Source organism: Phaenicophaeus curvirostris, chromosome 8 (genome assembly GCF_032191515.1).
Source record: "Phaenicophaeus curvirostris isolate KB17595 chromosome 8, BPBGC_Pcur_1.0, whole genome shotgun sequence".
NCBI lineage: Eukaryota > Metazoa > Chordata > Aves > Cuculiformes > Cuculidae > Phaenicophaeus > Phaenicophaeus curvirostris.
In genome coordinates, this window is record NC_091399.1 from 26,422,788 (window position 1) to 26,443,595 (window position 20,808).

Genomic DNA, 20,808 nt, shown 5'->3' on the forward strand with positions numbered 1-20,808 from the left:
GACTTCATAAAGTGTATATTAAAATATGTTGATATTCCTGCTGCAAAAAAAAAAAAAGGGTGTCACTTGTTTTGGTTACTTGCAATAGTGTGTGGGAACCTCACTCACAAATGAAGATCCACTGTGAGCAAGAAAGGGACACACCTGCCGCCGTGGTGCTTGCATTCAAAGCACTCAAACAATATTGGTTATATGTTGAGTATTCCTGAAAGCATGAAAGAAAACAGATAATGTAGAAATGAAGTTTATTTTTCAGAAAACATTTAAAATATGAAGTTAAAAGGTGCAGGACAATTTAAACTTCACTAGACTTCATACTTGATAATATGTAGCATGCAGAATTTTGCAGAAAGAAAGATTTGGTCCATTGCATGTCTTTGTGCTTCCCTTGCTTTGGGTATTTTTCTTGAGCACACAACTGTGCAAATGGAGTTGTTGCATTATGCCTGTAACTATTAGTTATTCCATATGCAAGTGGCGAAAGAGAAATCTAGCCTTGTTATCTCCACTAAATGATCCAAGAAGCTTCTAATTTTTGCCTTAGTTTAAGATGCCTTTTATGCATACATGTATACACACACACGTTTGTATATAGGATTGTGAAGGACCTTAGCAGCTTTGTTCTTTTACACGTAGAGTATTGAGCACCTGAAGTTCTAAAAGCTGAGTGACAGATCAGCATTGTGATGTTTTCTGCTTTACACAGTCTCTTGCTGGTAGTATCTGCTGATAATGTACACTTAACATTCAGATTGACTGATACAATGTCCTGCTGATTGTAAACATTTGCAGGAAATGACTTTTAAATAATGGAAGAACCTACCACTGGAGTGAGATAAGGACAGAGATTAGGTTAATAATACCAGCACTTCAGTCTTAGTTAAAATTGTGAATAATTTTTATGTAAAACCTTAGATGTGTTTAAAAAAAATAGCATGAATGATCCTCTGACAAAAAAGCAAAGCGGATAATTTTTTCCTGTGTTTTGTTTTTGTTTTGGAAGGTAAAACCAGATCAACTCATTTAATGTAGATAGTCTTAGAAAGTCAGTCAGCCTAAGTTTGGGCATGTTCTAACCAAATGAGGAGGGTTTGCTTTCAAAAGTTAAAGTCCCTTTTTCAGAAATGACTGTTTAATATTAGTCTTTATGAGGCATTTTTGTTAGCATAATAATTCTACGAACTCATAAATTATTTTTAATGTGGGCAAGGTCCAACCCATATAGGAGTGCTTGAAAAATGTACTTAATTTTTCGGAACTCAACATTTCATTGAAGTAGCTTTTGATTTATTACATTATAAAGAACATCTTTGATGATTGCTTAAACACTGCTTAGCATTTAGCACGTTGAAGATTAAGATGTTGCAGAATTCATATCAGCATTGGTATGGAAATAGGCTGAAATTTCTGAAACAAAGCTTTTTCTTTTTAAATGGCTTTATCTCTTTAGTCTTGCAGTAAGACAAATAAAACACTTCAGAGAATTTAAGGTAACTGAGAAAGATAGATAGGGAGGGACATGCCTGTAGCCCTCAGCACTGCTTCTATTCCTGCTTTAGCCTTATCCCTCGGAGACTGCATAGAGAAAGGGAGCTGATAGCTTGTGGCGTGCTCAGAGCTACTGCATCTGTCCCTTCCCAGCAAGAAGAGGTTGAGGTAATCAGAAATCTGGAGTTGGCAGGTATCTGAGATGTGGATTACCTGTCAGGTATTTGGATTAGAAATCACCTGCCATTTGACTTTGTAAACAGGGATAGCTTGAAAATCTAGGTGTATGTCTTGTATGAGTGTAGTGGGCAGATGCTGGAACTGATACAGCATTGAACGGAGTGGAAAGAAGCCGGAATTGATACAGCATTGAACTGAGTGGAAAGAAATGGTGTCTCTCTCTTTATCCCACAGACCTCAGACCTAGTGTCTTGCCTGGATAGGCAGAGGAATTCCCAAGTTTGTGTGCCTGCTGGGAACTTGGCAAGTGATGTGACAGGGACTCGACCCGGGAAAAGTATGACTTGCTGCCACTGCTTCAGTTCCTGGGAGCAAACCACTAAAAGTGTTTGGGTTTAAAGACTGTAAAGTGTGTACAGTCACTGAACTTCATGTAGGGCACTGTGGTTAATGTGCAGTGGTCTGTAGTGGGCAGGAGATGAGTCCTTTCTTGTTTCTGATACTACAAAATAAGTGAGGACCGAAAGGCAGACCGTAAAATAGCAATAGGGGAGAAAAAAGAGTGACTGCTTTACAGCATCAAACAGTAACGGAGTCATTGCAGGCTCAGTAACCTGCAGTACCTTGGCCTCAGAGAATATAATACAGCTAAGTGTTTCTATATGAAACAAACAAAACCAGAATCCAAACAAAAAAATGCACGAGTCATAAATAAATATCAAAAAATCATGATCTAGAAGATAAAACTGATAAAAAGCTTGAGAGCTACGTGCATTCTGAGTGACATTCAGTGAAGAAAAGCCCTCCTAATGTGCTTACTGAAATACTGTTACATAGGTGAATGTGTTGGCAGGAGATCTGAAGAATTTACTGCCAGCTGATTGGAATGCTACTCATTTCTGTCTGCCACGGCCACTCTTAGGGCACTCAAAGTTGGCTACAGAGAGGGACAGTACAGGTGAGAGAAGGGAAAGCAGTTATTGAAGTTTTATGGTATCACATTTTGCAGTCCTGGGTCAATCTGTTGTCTGCTTTACATAAATATGTTACTGATCATGTTGTATCCAAAAGGGTTGAATGCAACATCTAGTGTTCGGGGGAGACTTGCTTGCGCAGTAAACCATCTCTCAAAAGCCCTGAACTGTAATTTTTTATGATTAATTTTCCAAGTGCCCAGTGCATGTTTCTTTGGTACCAATATGTCATTGGGACCTCTTTTATACACCTGCAGAAACAAGTTCAGTTGGTGTATTTTCTTGTTATTTTATACCAGTTGGGGCTGGAAGCTGACAGGTTGATTAGCAACCCCCTTCTAAAGGATCTGGAGGTGGTGGTGGTGGACACCAGGTTGAATATCAACCCACAAAGTGCTGACAAGCTGCCACTGAGCTGCACAAGGAGGAATATCATTAGCAGATTGAGTAATACATAGAATCATTAATTTTGGAAAGATCTAAGATAGTCCAGTCCAACTGTCAGCGCAGCACCACTGTGCCTATTAGGCCATGTCCCAAAGTGCCACATCTCCACGCTTTTTTAACATCTCCAGAGATGGAGACTCCACCACTTCCCTGGGCAGCTTGTTCCAGTGCTTCACCACTCTTTCAGTAAAGATATTTTCCTAATATCCTGACCTGGTGTTGGGAGGTTGAACCAGGTGATTTCTGAAAGTCTCATAGAAACAACATTTCTGCATTCATGTGTAGTTATCTACATGGATAAATGGGAGTGAAAGTGCAAAAAAGTAAAGTGGGAGGTTTGAAATGGAGGAGGTAAGGCAGAAGATCTGAGGATGGTGTTGGGCAGAGAGCAGACGTTGCCACTGCTACTTTGACAGATTCTTGTAGTGAGCTAAGCAGTCTCATGAGAAATTATAGCTGGATGGTACATTACATGACTCATGAACTGAAAAAAATAGAAATATGTACCGTAGGTGTAGAAATATTAGGACTTAAAATGTGTGTATTACAGGGTTTTTAGAAGGTATTAGTTGAAAAATGGAACATAATAAACAAATGCAGGTACATTGTTTAATTCGAATGTATGCAGGAAGGAACAGTGTTATTACAATATGAACTTCATTATAAAGACTAATCTTGGCCACTAAATAACGGAATTACTCTTCTGGCACATTCGCATGTTAATTCTTTGTTTTAAAAACATCTTCCTGCTGATTTTCTGACTTCCCGTGCAGTGGCAGGTGGTGTTGAATTGGTCTGTGTAAAGATTAGGCACTGCTGATAAAATTTCATTTATGAAAAATGAAAAAGCTTGCTTTATCCAGCTGAAAGTATAATTCCAACATATACTGGTAGTAGTATTTAAACTGCACGCATGATGTGATGGCAGGGGAGGGTTTGGTCTTCCTTTTTTTCTTTGAAATTGCTTTGAAAATCTGTCACAGGTTTCCAAACTAGTCATAGAGTGATAATAACCTGTTTTTTTAACCACTTCTTTCAACATTTTCCCATGCAATTAGGAAGGACTGGGTCCAATGGGGAAATTTGCAGCCTCAGTTACTGGATTCAGCACATACGCGCTTCAAACCAGATTGAAAGTTTGCTCAGCTAGGTGGGCGATGTTTTTTTTCTGACTCCATTGGGACCATCAGTAGAAGCTTTTCTAATGTTACTGGACTTCTCTGTATAAACATTCTCTGAGTTTGGGAAATTTGGTGGAGACACTTGTTCTCCCTCCCCTCAAACCTCCTTGCCTGCTGTAAGAATGAATTAACATTAAGCAATGAGAATTAACATGAAGCAATGAGTACCTACTTTTAGCTGTGGACTCAAATGGTGATTTTCAGTGATAGAGGAGAGACTTAGCTGGTCTTTTTATCTCCAATTTTTGATTAGCGTTTTGTGCTTCACCAGCATCATCACATTGAAGTTATATTAATTCAAAAAAGATTTTCTAATTTACCTAAAATGTGGAATATTTGAGATAACAAAACGAAGCCCTGCAGGTCATGTGTTTTCCAGTAGCAGCAAAGTCAGTTCTGCTTATTTAAGCTATTATTCTTTTTAATTCCTTTCCTCTGTCTTGCCTAAGTATAAAAATAGGAGCAGGAAGAACAGAGAGTCCCTTCAGTGACTTAACACATTTTGACAAAAGTCAATGGCTAGAAAAGAGCAGAGTGACAATGTTGGTCAACTGTGTTAAAGCATGTTATAGACTTCTGTAACCTCTTTTTAGGGTCTTGGGATGATTAAGAATATGGGGCTTGACAAAGGTTAATCACCTGATATTCTTTAGATATGAAATTATATGTGGATCACAGAACGTTTGTTACAGTCTAGTTTTATCCAGTTTGTGAAGCAACAGATTATAACACAATGTGTCTGGCAGACTCTGGGAATGCCAGCAGACCTGTTTATGATCAAGTCCAACAGAAATCAGTGTGCATAGACAGACTTAAGGTATTTTTTAAACTCCAGGAATAAGTCTGTACAACAAGTTTGGGTCAAAATCTTTCACACTTATTTGAAAAGAAATGAACAGATTACAGAAAGAATTTTGCATTTCTAAACTCTAAGATGCTTTGCTGCTTTATTCAGGACTATCACTCTATAAAAGCCAGTGCAATGAAGTAAAATAATTTTTCTTCTCAATACAAGTCAGTAGCTTCCTTCTTCAGATAATTATAAATCTGTGTCTAGCATTGATTAAGCTTTTCATTGCATCGAAGATTTTTTCCTTCAATTTATTTTTTCCTTCATTTTCATATTGTATTGTTCATTTTTGTGCAATCTTCTTTTTACATCATCTTTGATATGTCACCTGCTGCATCAGGTTCTGCAAGCATTGTGGACCAAAGGATCTCGGTGTGCTTGGCTGTACTTGTGAAATGCCTGTGTATTTCCAGTGCAGACCTTGCTCCCTCCTCTCCTCATCTTTTGAGTATGCACTAATGACTTACCTGTTCAAAGAAATGACTTTCAGAGTCCGCAGCAATGAACTGCAAAAGATGCATATTAGCATTCTGGTAGGTAGTCCTGCAAGGTTGCCCAAGGTAAGCTGCCAGCTGTCCAGCCTAGCAAAGCTCGGTGCTGTCGTAGGGAGTGAAATTGTTTGCATTATTAGGTGTATCAGGTTTTTAGAGGGCGACATTCACACTCACCTGAGCAAAGGTTGTGGCAGCAAAGCATATACTGAATGCTTTCTTAAGTAGCCAAAAGACTTGTTTTGACCCTTTAACTGAAGAAACTAATGCCATGAAGGAGACATTGTGAGGAAGCTCCCTGGAATGATTGCTCTCTGGAGTGTTTGCTTCTCTTCTTTGTGACTCTTCGTGTGGTAAACATCCTTACAGGCAAATCTTGAGTTCCTTAAAAAGGTGAGAAAAGGATTGATTAGGACACTTCTGGGCAAAGAGCAGAGTTAAGCATGATCTCATCTTTTCAAGCACTGCCACTTTCCATGTACTTTAATGCTTCTGTTGTTTAAACATACCCTGTTTTTAAATATGTGTGGATGTAGGATTTAGCAGATAGATCAAGTACTTGGCACTAATCCAAGGTCTAATTCTTAATCTTCTGTAGAATGGATACGGTAGATAAATTTCTCAATGGCCAATTTTAAAAACTATTCACTCAAACCCGACATAGCCCATTTCAGTCTCTCTTTAATAGGAAACCTAATAACTTTTTCTGATGTGGTGCATAAAGCTCTGATATTTTGTTTTCTTTTTATTGCCTGATGCAAGCGTCTTCATGTATTTACAGTCAATAAAGCTATCAGTAGTATATACACGTTTAGATTAATAATTTCAACCTTTCAGTCTAGAGTGCTGTGTTATTTGTATCCTTTGGTCACACGTTGACTGATCAACTGTGGTGTTATTCTTTTTGAACCATTTCTAGAAGTGGGACAATCCGTTCCAGTGTTTTCATTCACACTGGTTAGAAGTCATCTGCCAAACAAACCTGGCAGCACTTTAGGAGCAGTGCAAGCCTTGTACATAGCCACCAAATAAACAAGGTAGTCCCCAAACCCCTTCTTCCATAGTAAATTTTTGTTCTGATATCCTCTTTAGCCTCTTCACGCTCTGACTTTGGTTTTGTGTAGTTTCCAAGAAAGGTGGTCATATATTAGGGCTTATCAACAAGAAAGGTCATCAAAGAAGTACAGTATTACTTATGCATGGGTCGTACGCATGGAGGAATAAGAACTGTCCAAGCCATCAAATCTAGAGCCTGTATAGGAGGGAAGAAATGTTAGCCTTAGTCCTACTACCTTCTATAATTAATGAACACTTATATTTGGCCAGAGAGCCAGGTTTTATGGCTTGTCCTTTTATCTAGACCTTTCTCTCTCTTGAATTGTCCTAACAGGCCATTTCTGCTATGAGCAAACCAGTTAGTGATCACATGCTGATCCTTTTTTCCTCCCATAGTTTTGTAATACTTGCATGAGAGATATTTTATCTCTGCCCTGAAGGCACTGCAGCTATTCTGTGTAGCAGACCGTAGGCTGGATTAGCACTTGTGGCAAAATGTGGCACCTTATGATGCTGGGGATTTATTTTTCTTTAGCCCACATTGACTCTCTCAGGATTTTTCCCGTAAGAGTGAGCATGCAAATATAAATAACAAATAAGATTTTTCACTAAATATCTTGACACATTCTACTGGATTTAGATTCACTTTCTGCAGTTTCTGTTTCATGCTTACTTTCCTTCATCTAAGAGCAGTCACAGTGGTGGTATAAAAATAACTTTTAAATTGAATTTTTCAAGTTCCTCCTCTTCTGCTATCTCGTACTGCTTCCCACTTCTCTTCTGATTTTATGTTGCTTTCTAGTCTTCCCCCTGAAAATCAAGATCTCCTTATGCTTTGCATTACCAGCTGTCAGGCGTGATGCCGTATATGCTGATATGCCACTGTGTTAGCTTTGGCACTGTCGGCAGCGCTCTGCTGTTGTGCTCAATAGAGACAGAAAGGACTGTTTCTTGCTGGAAATTCAATTCACGAAAAATGACTTCTGTTTTTGGAATAGAATTGTTTTGAGAGAGATTAGGCATACAAAGAAATGTGTATTACAACAAGTTAGCCCTTAATATAATAAAGGTTTAAGTATAAAATATAAATGAGCTGAAGAGTGAGGCTGAATTTTGTGAAATTACAGCCTCAAAGTAGTGATTTGAGCACAAGTTCCGTCAACTGTGTTGTGTTTGTTTGTTTGTTTCCTGCCATAGCTGGTTTTGAGCAAAAGGGAATGCCACCCCAGGCATCTGGAAATCATCTCTGGATGGAAAGAAGTGACCAGTTTACTTGTGTCCCTCTGTGAAGGGGAGAGGCAAGTGATGGATGTGATCTTTTTTCCTCCAACCTGCAAAACAAGAGGAAGGAGAACGTCTTTCTGTGTTGACTTTTTCTTCTTTCTGGTTGTGTCCTCTGTATCTCTTAAACTTTTTAGGAAAAGATCCCTTTTACAGGTAATTCTTCCAGTTTAGGAAACTCAATGTTAGTAGGCTGCTAAACATAGGGCTAGCATAAAAATGACGTAGCAGTTTTCCAGCAAGTTTCTTTCTCCTTGGTACTGACTGCCCTTTTGTGGCTTTTCCTTGATCTGCTTTCAAAACCAACCAAGTAAACCAATGCAATTTTCTTAAAGACAGAATATGAGGCTACTTCTGTACCTGTAAATTAGACAGGCTCATGATTTGCAATCATGTATGATGTTTAATTGTTAGCATGGTCTCTGTTATCATTTTGATTCATGCCAACTAGTGCATTTGTGCATGTTTCAGGGTATAACCAATGCCTGAAGTAGCCAGGTTTGGATGCAGCCCCGGCTTTCGGGGAAGGAATTCAGCCGGGCAGTTTGTTGAACTATGTCATGTCGCTTGATCTTACTGGCAGCGACCTGTCTCTATTCTTACTCAAAGTATAGCCTCTTGTGCCCATCTGCAGGGAATTTCAGGCTGCGGTAGCCGTTTCTGGCCTTTTCTCTGGACAGACAAATGTTGACTTTACTCTTGTTCTTGGAGCCTTGAGGGTGGATGCTGTTTCATGGAGGCCTTCTGTTTGCAGTGTTTCATCCTTACAAGAGAGCAATTTCTTATTGCATCGTCCTCTTCTCACCTTTGTTAGAAGGCAGGACTGCCCAACAGGTTTTGTTGCGAAGATAAAAGAAGCAAAAAGAAATGTCAAGGGAGTCGCCTTATACCTGTTATACAAATGTTTAGACCAGGAAACTGGTGCTTGCCTTGAGAAATGAAAACACGATCTGTGGAGCCTTCATAGTAATATAATTCTCTTCAGAGGCATTTGTATTACTTATATCTTTTGAAACGAATACTGAAAGTGGTATGGCTAACTGACATAGGGATCCTGCTAGAACATAGCATGCTGGGCATTTTGAAGCCTTTGGAAGCATTTCCAAAACTGACTGTATGTAAGGACTTGAAAGGTCTGTCATCAAGTTCAATTTCTGTCACAGGAAAGGAAAATAGAAAGATAAATGGGCAAACAATATGGTTTTCTCACAACGTTTTACTTCTATTTGTTTAAAATACAATATAACTTCTTAGGGCAACCTTTTTCAGCTAAAAAAGAATTTCACTAGAGTTAGATGCTTTTAATTTTCCAGTGTGTAAATACCTATGAACAGTGACTGTAGTAACAGTTTGGTTGTGACTCTTGATCACAACCATGAGTAGAAGCAGATGAGAATAATACTAGAAAAATATGTGTTGAAATATTCTGATAGATGATCGAAGGGAAGAGAAGAGCTGGGAACCAAGTGTTCAGGAAAACCTTAGTGAAATCATATATATGCTTATGAGTTTAGGCAAAAAAAAAAAAATTAGTCATGGTCAGTGAGAACTTGGTGTTTCAAGTTGTCTCAACAATCTGCATATCCTTCCCACAGTTAATTGTTAGATGGATCTGAGCACATGGTACTAGGAGGCGGTGTGAGGTTCTTTCCTTTGATAAAATGCCAGGCAGTGGCTTTAAATGATAGCACTGCAGTATCATAATAATGAATACTACTCTATTATTGTCAAATTTGCAAAAATAATTTACTGTGAGATATTCTTACACTTAATTTAGTAACCTCAAATACCCAAAGTTTATTGATACACTGCTTTATCATACCTGCGAACTGAAGTTAATGACTTGCTCTAGGTAGAGGATATAGTCAGGCAATATTTCACACAGCTTTTTTTGCAAGAGTTTTGATCTTTCATGCTCTAATTTATGCAAGCTTCATATAAAAGACTGAGGTAGGTACACATCCAGTGGAGCAGGCTTATCTACCAGAGAGAAGACTCAAAACGCTCTTTTGTAGGCTTGACAGCCGGTACATCACTGGGTACACATACATGTTCATGGCATTTAACCAGAAATTTTGGCTGAACAGTTCTTAACTTTTCTTTCAAAATACTTGCATGCGTGTACACATATTATAGTTGTGGGTATACATATGTGGACATTTATACATATCTATATGTGCACCTATCTAATCTGTATTGTACAACATATATAGATGAAATGTAGTGTAGTTTAGTTGACTTGTTTTTTTTTCAGAAATCAGATGAGAAAAAAAAATAGCCCTTTTTGATGTTGAAAGGCTCCTATCAGCCCGATTTAAATTTAAATCTTCAAAATACATGTTTATACATGTATTTTCAGTGAAGCTTCCTGAGGCTGAAAATTATCTCGATATTTTTTCTCTATCTTTCTTAATCCTTTTACATTTAAAGAAACGTGGGTTATTTTTTTCTTGCAATGGGCAAGGAAGGTTTGTGCAAGGGAATGCTAACTCTGTCTAGACAGAAAACATTGCCAAATATACAAAGTCCTTGATCGAACAGACAATCCTCCCCTCCTGCTATCATTCAGTTTATCATCATTTTAGCTGTTCCTTGCAGTTTCAAGTATTCAATTTTGGGATTTGAGGTACTGTTTTGGGTTTGTGTTTTTTTTTTTTCCAGATTTGCCGTGTCCTTGTAAAGATTGTAGAGATAAGTGTTCATATTGATGAATATTTTATTCTGTGTACGCTGGTTTCATATCTAGAACTATGGCTAAGAAATGGGTTTATGTAGCTGATATCCATAAATCAAGATGTTGTGTCAGCTAACAGGCTCCCAGTAGTGCAGAAGTCATCTCAAATTCATGCTGAGTGTGGGTAGCTAAATAGTGGTGCATTTGGCCGTCAGAACTCTGCAAATGATAGAAAGTAGGAAGGAAACGAGTGGAAAGGTTCCTTCTGCACTCTGTGAGCTCACTCTAAGCTCTGATGGTTGTGTTGGACTATTAACAGCAGTATATTTCATGTTGCGAGTACAAATTCATCATTGCCATAATAGCCCAAAAACTCTAAAAAGCATATAAGTAAATGAACTCTTTCAGTAGAGCAGCTTCAGCAGTTCAGAGCTTTCTTACTTAATTTTGTTTAAGCACATTAAACGGGTCTAGATGAGCTGTCACTGCCTTTGAAATATTACCGTGTTTCTTTCATTCTCTTGGTTTTAAATTTCTTACACAGTAAGACTTTCATACATCCTTACACTCTGTTCATTACAAATTTCTGGGTATTCAGGCTCATATTTGGAGCTTAAAAGCATTTCAAATGATAACAGAAATTCAGAAAAGGGAAAAGATGTGCATTTATTGTCTTCTCTTTTACCACAACCTGTTGACTCTTGGTGCAGAGACAAAGCCTGTAGTTTCTGGCTCTTGCCTGGTAGCGGGTCTGCAGGGGAATTAACCCAGCAAGTGTGCATAATTTTTGACTAGAATGGTTATAAGGTAGTAATTTGAACCTGGAAAAGAATGTCTTAGACACAGTTCTTGTCTGAAAGTAATTGTGCTTTAACATTAAAGAAAGCCCTTGTTTTTGTAGGGAACTTATTTTTTCTTCCCTTCATCTCTTGTCATATTACTCAAATTCCTGCATTCAGAACTCTTCAGAAAGATTGAGGAATGCGTATGCTGTGCAGTTTCAGTAGATGAAAGCAGTATGGTTGAAGGGTTTAAAACATGCTTTCATATTAATTTACTATCATTTAAATATTCTTTTAAGAGACTGCTTATGGATTCTGAATTTTCAGTTGTAACTACAGTTTATTCAAATTTTAAAGGGATGCGATGCATTTTCTTTGTGAAGCATGCTACTCTTTTTGTTCACACTAGTTCTTTGGCTTATTTGAGACCAGTAGTACACACTACTGTCCTGGCAAACGCACAGATGTGTGTGTTGTTGAATTTCTACTACAGCTGAACACGGATGTGCACTTGCAGCAAAGATGGGAAATGATGAATAATCCCTCCTGCCTTTTCAGATGGTCATATTTGAATTATGTTGGCAGGACTGAGTGAAGAAGCTTGTATTGTTAGCAGTCCTGAATCTGCTCTGTAAGCGCATAAGACTTTCCTATGGATTTCAGTCCAGCTTTCACCAGCACTTTGTTCATCTGAACTGAAGTTTAAAGTTTTTCTTAAGTTTCTACTGCTGAATTTGTGTTTTATGTACTTTGGTTAGGGAAAATACCAGTGATGTTACACATGTTTCCATTTACTATAAATTTATTCTTTCACATGGTTTTGTAAGAAATATATTCAGTTAAGGTGTAAAATACACTTTTAATTCATCTTAATTAAATAATCTTTCAGATATCACACATTTGAAAGTAATCTACCTGAAACTCTTAAATTTCAGTAATTTAACTTGGTAAACATTGTACTAACTTTGATAAATGTTAACTTCATTTTTTCCAGGATTCCGAAGGATGAGTTGGCAACAGAACCACTAAAATATGCTGAACAACTTCCTGTAGCTCAGATAATACACCAGGTACGTCTTTCTCTTTTCAGGATTTTTCTCTCAGAATAAACAACATCTGTAATAAAATCTGCATTTCTAGGTCATACAGAATCAATGTCCTCATGCTGGAAGTATGTAAAAACAACATACACTTGTTCAGATGACAACTGTTAACTATAAAAGTCTTATTCTGAACATGGCAATGAAAAGATGCTTGCTGTATGACACAGGTGACACTTCAGAGGTTGCTGTTACAGTTGCTGTCTGTCTCCTGGTATAAAAGAAAAAAAAAATCCATTAATTTCTTGAAATTTGCATCATGACCTAAATCATATTCCCCTTCCTGAAAAAGCAGCCGAAGTATAGAATCATTATTATGGAATAATTGTCGTGATGAGTTGAGTAGGGAAAACAATCTTTCCTCTTAATGCAATTCTGAATTAGTGCTATTTCTAACTATATCGGTGTCATCATATTTTCTACTTTGCTCAATTTTTTGTTCGCTTTTTGTTTTGCATAATTGAAAAAACCCAGAGATTGAGATTTTGCCTGGATTGTGCCTTCTAACTGTGTCTTTATTTAAAATCAATACTCATCCATTGACTTAGGTAAACAAATGAGGGATGACGTGGACATCTGAGCTGGGATTGAATAGCAGGCTACAGTTTTTATTATAGCATGTCTTTTTTTTTTATTTGCCAATTTATAGAAGAGATCATTTCTGTGCTATACTCCCTTCTTGCTCTTTTCGCAAAGTTCAAGGTCTGATTTTCAAAATGTCCTGCTACTAGATGGGATGCAAGCCTGCATTCACATTTCTTCTCATTCTTTGCTGTTAGGCAGCAAACTCTGCCTGCTTTGTAATACAAAGCAAAATGACCTGCGCTGTTGCAGTCGTTTTTAAGTTTGCAGATGTGAGTCCTACTTAAGAGATGGGTAACTGTAGTTTTCCCAATTCAGGACTGAATAGGTCAGATTTGTGTTTTCCTGAGGTACCCTGGCAATATGGAATCTTTCAGGTAATCAGGTACGCTCTGAAATATTGACGTGAAAACTGGCGAAGATAATGATGGTTCATCATGGGAGACAAAACTGTACAGTCAATTCACTGCTTTGAGATCAGGAGAATCCCAGCCTGAAAACTAGGATGTTGGTCAGGGTAGCAATAGCAACGTAGACAATGTGAGATAAAGCTGTGGTTTCAGACTGGGCTGATTTTGAATGCTTAAAAGATCAAGAGGAACAAATAAAAGTCCATTAAATGTCAAAGTTGCTTACAAAATCCTAGTGGTATTAACTGTTGTAGATCTTCCTGAATACCTTTGTCAATCAGTGTTTTCAGGCAGCTGAGTTGCGCGCTGCAGGCAGTGCTGGTTTTACCTTAAAGGAAACAAGCTTTATTTTAAAACTTTAAAGCGTTTGGGTCTTTTCTGCGAGATGTAAACACAAGGGATTTTGAAACTTTAGGTTGAAATCTGCACCTCTGGGAAGAATCTCTGATGTGTTCAGAACATGGAAGATTGGAAATCAGGACCAGTTTGTATGTCAGGAGCTCCCTGATGTTGTCAGAGCTTCAAATGACCCAACAGCCTGCAAATGTCACATTTAAAATTCTGCCTTCATGCCTGACTCTCAGCATAAATGAATTAAACAGCAGAGCAGGCAGCCAGTCAATATGTTCTTAACAGTGAGAGTGAGCAATGAAACAGTTTGGGGGTTGTTTGGAATCAGTAAATAGAAACTGCACAGAATGGCTCACCTAGAGGAAAATCTCAAATAGGAAACAGAATTAACCTTTAAGATGGTCGACCAGACAAAATGTCATAGTAATATTTTTACAACATTAGGTGGGTAATAACCACAGAGGGTTCATTTGGCTACGATGTGTTGTACTGCGATAGCATATTGCACCGTGGAAAGGCACAAAGCTGATCTGTTTGCTGTAACAAATTCACTGGTAGTCGAGAGCCGTGGTCCACAGAAGGCAGCAAACCAGACCCAACAGAACTGCAAATGTCCTTGATGTGGAGAAACAGAATAAAATGACCATTGTTTAGCTAATCATGTCAGGGAGTCCGGCATCGTGCCCTGCTTTTGTATGACTGTGATGCCGTTTTTGAGCCTTGAGGAGCCGTTGTGGCACTGGTAATTATTTGTCATTATAGCAGTATAAGACCAAAAGAATAACAACCCTATAAAATTCACAGTTCCAGTTCACTGATACTCGGTACCAGTGTCCTGGTGAATGAGCACTGCAAAGATTATAATGTGCCATTTCTCAGGAACCTGTGACAACTGGGACATGTAGTGCAAGGGCCACGTTGAGTTTATATGAACAAATGTTTTTTACTTTAAAGGAAAGGGAAGAAATTATAAGAAATAAAATTAACATGGCTAAAACCAACAAATTTTATTTGTGGTGTTTAGATAGTTTATCAAAATAGGTAATCACTGTGTGTAGTATGGGCTGTTGTTGTTGCTCCTGTATCTTGTGTAAGATTCTCTCATGTTAACAAGTTTTGTATACCTCTAGGCAGTAATAAAGGCACCAGAAATATATATTTATAAAGTATATATTAAAGCTTCACAGTGGTAGACAGGTATCCTAAATCAGTGTAATGCCAAAGTACATTTCAATTATAGTTAGTAGCCAGCGTGGCCACTAATTCTATCCAAATGTCACTGTAAATTTATTCTCCTGAACACTACTAAAAGTCTTTGTGTTTTTCTTGGGAATTTACATGTGATTTCTAACTTTCTCTTCAGTACTTCATCTCTTGTATTTTAAAAAATACCATAGTAATGAATAGGAATTGCTTTTTGATTTCTAACCTGATTGTTCCACAAGAAAATTTCAGACTTGGTACCTCTTAAACTATTTAACAAAGAGACACAGAATCTGATTTTGGGATTGATCTTAAACTTTATGGCACTAGTAATTATTTATCATTATAGCAGCATAAAACCAAAAGAATAACAACCCTATAAACTTCACTATTCCAGTTCTCAGAAATATGTTATATTTAATGCATTGGACCATGGTTAATGAGAAAGACAAATGTGAAGAAATGAAAATAAATAGCAGAATGAAAACAAATACTAACATTTAAGCCACTAGTTTTTAGACAGGAACCCCAATCAGACATCTGTAAAGAAAGAAGCTTTCTCCATTTTCAAAAACAAAACCAAAAAGCGTGTGCTTTTAACTGAAATGAAAAACCACTAGTGCTTGGGAAAGGGATGCAGTCATTAGTATAAACTTCTGAAATGGCAAAAGTTAATCTTTCAGAGGAATACCCACATAAGACAACATTTTAAATGAGATTATTTGTGTATAGCCATGCATAGAATGCTGCTAATTAGCATTAAGTTTATGAATAGTAAGGCCAAAAAAAAAGGAGAAAAGGAGAGAGATTACTTTAAGTCTGCACTTGTCTAGTTGAAACAGATCTGGTGAAAGAACAGTGAAAACTGTGTTTGAGCAGATTGTTTTCATTTATCATAAAGGGTATTAATTGCTGGCCTTCAATTCAGCAAGGTATTTTAATGAAAATACCCAGCTTCAGTGCCAGTGCTCGTGCTCTGAGTGTCACTATGTGTTAATATATTTTGCCTAACTGGGATTTAGGATATTGAAGAGACTTAAATTGTTACAGGTGTCTCACTGATGGAAGAATGTTTTATTGATGAAAGGCACATTTCAGTGGATAAATGCCAGATCTCCTGATGTTGTTATAATTGAAAACAAAATTAAACAGCAAGTTCAGACCATGATCAAATTGCATACTTATTTTAGTTCATTGTAAAATATTAAGCAGATAATTTGATGTGCTGTAAAAACAGGATAGTATTTCAGGAAACTAAATTCCAGCCCATAGTAGCGATTGCCCAATTTACTTCAAATTTGATATGGCTTATAGTTGCACATATACTTAAAAATAAAGAGTTCCTAAGTGTTTTCTTATGTTGGAGAATGCATGGGGAAATGTTAGATACAATTTCTAATTAAACTAAATTGAGTTTCGTTTTTGGAGGCATGTGTTAAGTTTGCTTGTTTTGTAGAGTCTTTAATCAGCGTGTTTCTGTAGCTTCTTTGTAAAAGCATTAGTGGAAAGTGCCTCCTGTAATCTGAGGTGATTACTGGGAGATCATGCTAACCCTGTTGAGTAAATGTGTCTCTCTGTTTCATGTTCCAGTTGAGCAACTCATGTGGGCACCATTAGCTTTGCTGAGTTTAAACTTGGAGCACACTGGGGAGTTGCCTCATCCAGCCTGGTAGTGACTGCAGTCCACAATAAGGGAAATGAAATAAGAAATTTAATAAAGTAGGTGAGAGAGGGATCTCTGGAGTTTCAGATGGACGGGCTGATGTTCACAAAGATAATTGAGAATTATAGTTCTGTATTAAGTCTTAGAAGAAAGTCTGTTTCCATAATTTCTGTGCTTTTGTGATGAATTTGGTCCCCTCCGTAAAATAATTTTGCTTTGAAGATCAATTTTTATTCATTCTTGAGACCTCACTCTCACACAGTAGAGGGGTGTTAGTTTATTGCATTTGTTGATATTATTCCTGTTTCACGCTGATTTAATTGAGAGAGGTTTTCTTTAGCGGCATTTGGCAGAAATTGTTGAAACAGTATTAAGAAAATAGAACACACCATGTTGTATAGATTTTTTTGAAGTATTTTTTGATTATCTATAACACAACAATTTTAGCTCTTAGACTTAAATGTTTTCACAAACGTTAAATTAAAGCAGTTTTATGTGGCTTACAATCTCTGTGAACTCCTTGCTACAAAAATTAACCCATCACATACTGATAGAGTCTTGAAAGCATAACTTTAAAATTCAAGGCTCTTACTGGTGTCTTGCCTTTCACCTCGTAGCTGCCCTCTCACAGTTGTTTCATTTCAAGGGAGGCATTTTTCATTCAGTCTGTGTCTGCCCTGATAGTGGAGTCTTGATTCCTATTTATGTTTCATAAAAAACATTAGTGGTCTTCAGAATTTGGTCAAGTGTGCAAGGTGTTTAACAGCAGAGCAGTAGCACAGATTTTGATTTTTTTCATTAATGAAGACAATAATTTTTGTTTATGGAGAATAATTTATTAGAACTTTTAAAGTACTTTGCTAAGTGATACTTGCATTTTAGTGTGTTTACTGTTACATTTTACAGGCTAAGGGGTTCAAAAGCAATTTGTGATACTTGGATGTGTAACGTTTTAGACACAGCTATTTATACATTCTCTGAAAATTCATTCCTGCAGCTGTGTTTGAAAATAACTTTAAAGCACAGCTTGCTTGTCACAGTGTTCAGCTAGATGATGGCAGAGATAAAATATGACCTTTCACCAAAAGGTCCGAGTCCTGCTGCACCTGTGAGCACAGACACAGGTCTTTTCAGGAATGCTTTTGTTTGTCAGAGCTGAGATTTTTGAGGATGATTGAAAATTGAATTTTTCATATCAAAGATTAGAAAGCGCTCTCAGCTTAGAATTGAATTTTATTTTAACAAAATACATTATGTGGCTACCCAACAAAAATCCTTGTGGCGTGTCACCTTGCTCTAGGACACCTGCCTGGTCAGGTTTTAGTTTTGCAGTTCTGAGCAATGAACTGAAGACGGTGTTGTCCCCTTACTGCTGCCACTTCTTGTGGCTTCTTGGGAGTACATGGAGAACAGCAGCCTGTTCTGGCAGCTCTGCCTGCTCCAGACTAGAGGTGAGAAAACCAGGTTTTAATGTATGTCAGGGAAATCTGTCTGTGTCTTCTTTGTCAAGCTGACCTGCAGTCCTTTTTGGGGCTCAAGCACTCTTGACTATATCCATATACAGAACTTAACGCAAATGTGCTGTACACCCTTTGCTGAACCAGCATTTCTTCATCTAGGGCACTTGGGGTGTATAGGAGTTAGAAATTAATGTCTTTTACTAAGGGGGAGGCTGCAGTTCCTTTTCTATATTAAGCATATGTTTATGAATCATGTTTTGCCTGCGTTTTATAACTAACGGAAGTAATCTCAAGTGGAAACACAACTGGATGTTATCCAGTAAATAAGAACTTGCTTCTTTCCCTAAATTATATATAGTATGTGGATTTAATTTCTCTCACTATTGCAAAAGCTAGAGATTATTTACATTGTTTAAGCTTACTTTAAACTGAATGCTACCTAGTGGAAAACCCTGTACACAAAAGGAGCAAACCAAACTTTCTATGAAAACCTGTTACTGCACAGTTTTGCCAACACAACTCAGACCGAACTGAGTTCATCACAGAGCAGCAAAGATTCTCCTGCCGACACTGAATGCTGCTTGGTGCATATAGGTGCTTTGAAGTTAACTTCTTAATATTTCTTCAAATATTAAGGTTTATTAAAAAAATTGTGAGTAGCAGAGTCCTGCTGTGTGCAAGTCATGTAACGTATACAATGTGCACCTTTAGAGAATGAGTGCTTAAATATTTTGATAGTACTGTTTTCTATAAATAATAAATTCAGAACGGAATAGTCCCGTTTCTCTGAGTCATTCCAAGAAGTCACCACACTCTTGACTTGGTTGTAGCTGGTACAGATCTTCCACTGGCAAAACAATAAACCAGAAACATTTTCAGACATTTTTGCTTCTAGTGAACTACTGGAGAGTCAGTGATGGTGTTCAGCATCCTCCTATGTAAGCTGCTAGTCCATACAAACAATAAAGTTGTCTCTCTTCTTTTCTTATTCAGAAATTAACACATTAGCCTAATGAAATCTCATAGGCAAAGTTGTAACACTCCTGAATTAGAGGATATTTGTGAGCGTAGCGTAAAATATTTTTCTGAAAGATTCAAGCTATATATTTTTTTGTTTTGCTGTTTTTTTCTCATTTGCGCTTTCAGATCACAGAAGACAATGATGTGGAGTTTATTGGTGATCTGTTTTTACAGACAAGGTGCAGCTGCTTTTGTTTCGTTATGGTTTTCATCTGAGCATGAGGGAAACCCTCTAGAAACAGAGACCTAGTAAAGCAGTCTCTTTTCTGCTGTCTTCCCATTAGAGGACTGTTGTGGGTGATCACTCTCTACCTGTCCAGGATCATTGTTTTACTGTTTCTCGACCACAGGGCAGGTTTGCTTCTTTATCTCTTTGTTAAGTTGAAATATTAGGTGGAAGCTTTTCTCTTAGTCCTCCAGACACAATAAAGATAAGTGTCTTAGAATTATGTTTATTTCAAATGCTGCCTCCCAAATCTTAAAAATTCAGCAGTAATTACAAGGAGCTTCATTTCTGTGAGGGCAGACTACCAAAATATTTATGCGTGGGGAACTCTTCTTTGTTCTCTGCACGCAACACTTCTCAGCAGAGCCAGGAAAGAGGCATCAGTATCTTTTTTGTTGCTGACCGAGCATTACAGGGGAACTGAATGTAGTATTAAATTCTTCCAATTATAGCTGAATAGAATGGATTGAGTAACTAAATGCATTGAGAGGTATCTTGCGTGAGGGATCTGGACAGTCAGTTGTGGGTTTTTTGTTTTTTAACTGTTTCCTACTAGAAATATCACACAGGACATCATCTGCAAGCCAGGAAGGGAGCCTGTTCCAGCTGCCCAGAGGCACTGGAGATGGAGGATGGCAGCTTTTTCTTGCCAGAAATGTTGCATGCATGCTCCATCCTTTCTTCCCTCTTTATGTATTGAAACATGTAACTTTACCTTGTTCCTTGTGTTTTTGCTCACATGAAACCAAAGTATATTTTAAAAGCAATAAAAGAATTTTCATCTATTTTTCCTGTTACACAGCTCTGTTAAGGACAGTTAGCAGTATCAAAATGTCCTGTTTGACGTGCACGTACGTTATTAGCTTGTTTGGGAATCGGTGGGGTCCGGTCTCTACTGTCATGTGTTGGAATGTAGATTTATCACTTTTTCACAGAAGTGGCACCCAGGAAGGTGACAGTAACCCTCAGACCATGTTCTCCTTCCAAGATAGCGACTTCTTCAGGGAGGTGCAATAGCAGAAAGGGAGGAAAGTGATGCAGTTCTCAAAATGACCATTTTAAGCTCTACAGATCCTGCAGTCTGGACAGAGAAGTACAGCAACAAACTGTTCAGTTTTCAGAGGTCATGTCTTTTCTCTTTCCCTGACCTATGAAAACCCTTACGCTTAAAGATTGGCATTATATCTCCATTCTTCACACAGGGTGGGAGATCAGTTTGACAGGCAGCTTGGAGTAATTTAACTCGGGGCTGCCCCTCAAGTGGCCACGCTCCACTCTCCCCCGTGTTCGAGTCCTGTGCTCATTAAACACAGCAGGGAGCTGAAAACTACTGCTGAAAAAAAAACCAGGAGGGGAGGGAGGCATTTTTCAGCCTGGCTGGGTATGTGA

General features: G+C 37.8%; 1 protein-coding gene across 1 annotated transcript in view; it reads left to right on the plus strand.

The window, feature by feature from the left end:
* The window catches only part of PIGK (phosphatidylinositol glycan anchor biosynthesis class K), a 70,629-nt gene that overhangs the window by 33,625 nt on the left and 16,196 nt on the right, over positions 1 to 20,808 (plus strand). The window contains exon 10 of the mRNA XM_069862892.1: positions 12,399 to 12,474. Within this exon, the coding sequence (XP_069718993.1) occupies positions 12,399 to 12,474 (76 nt within the window). The remainder of the gene's footprint in view (positions 1 to 12,398; positions 12,475 to 20,808) is intronic.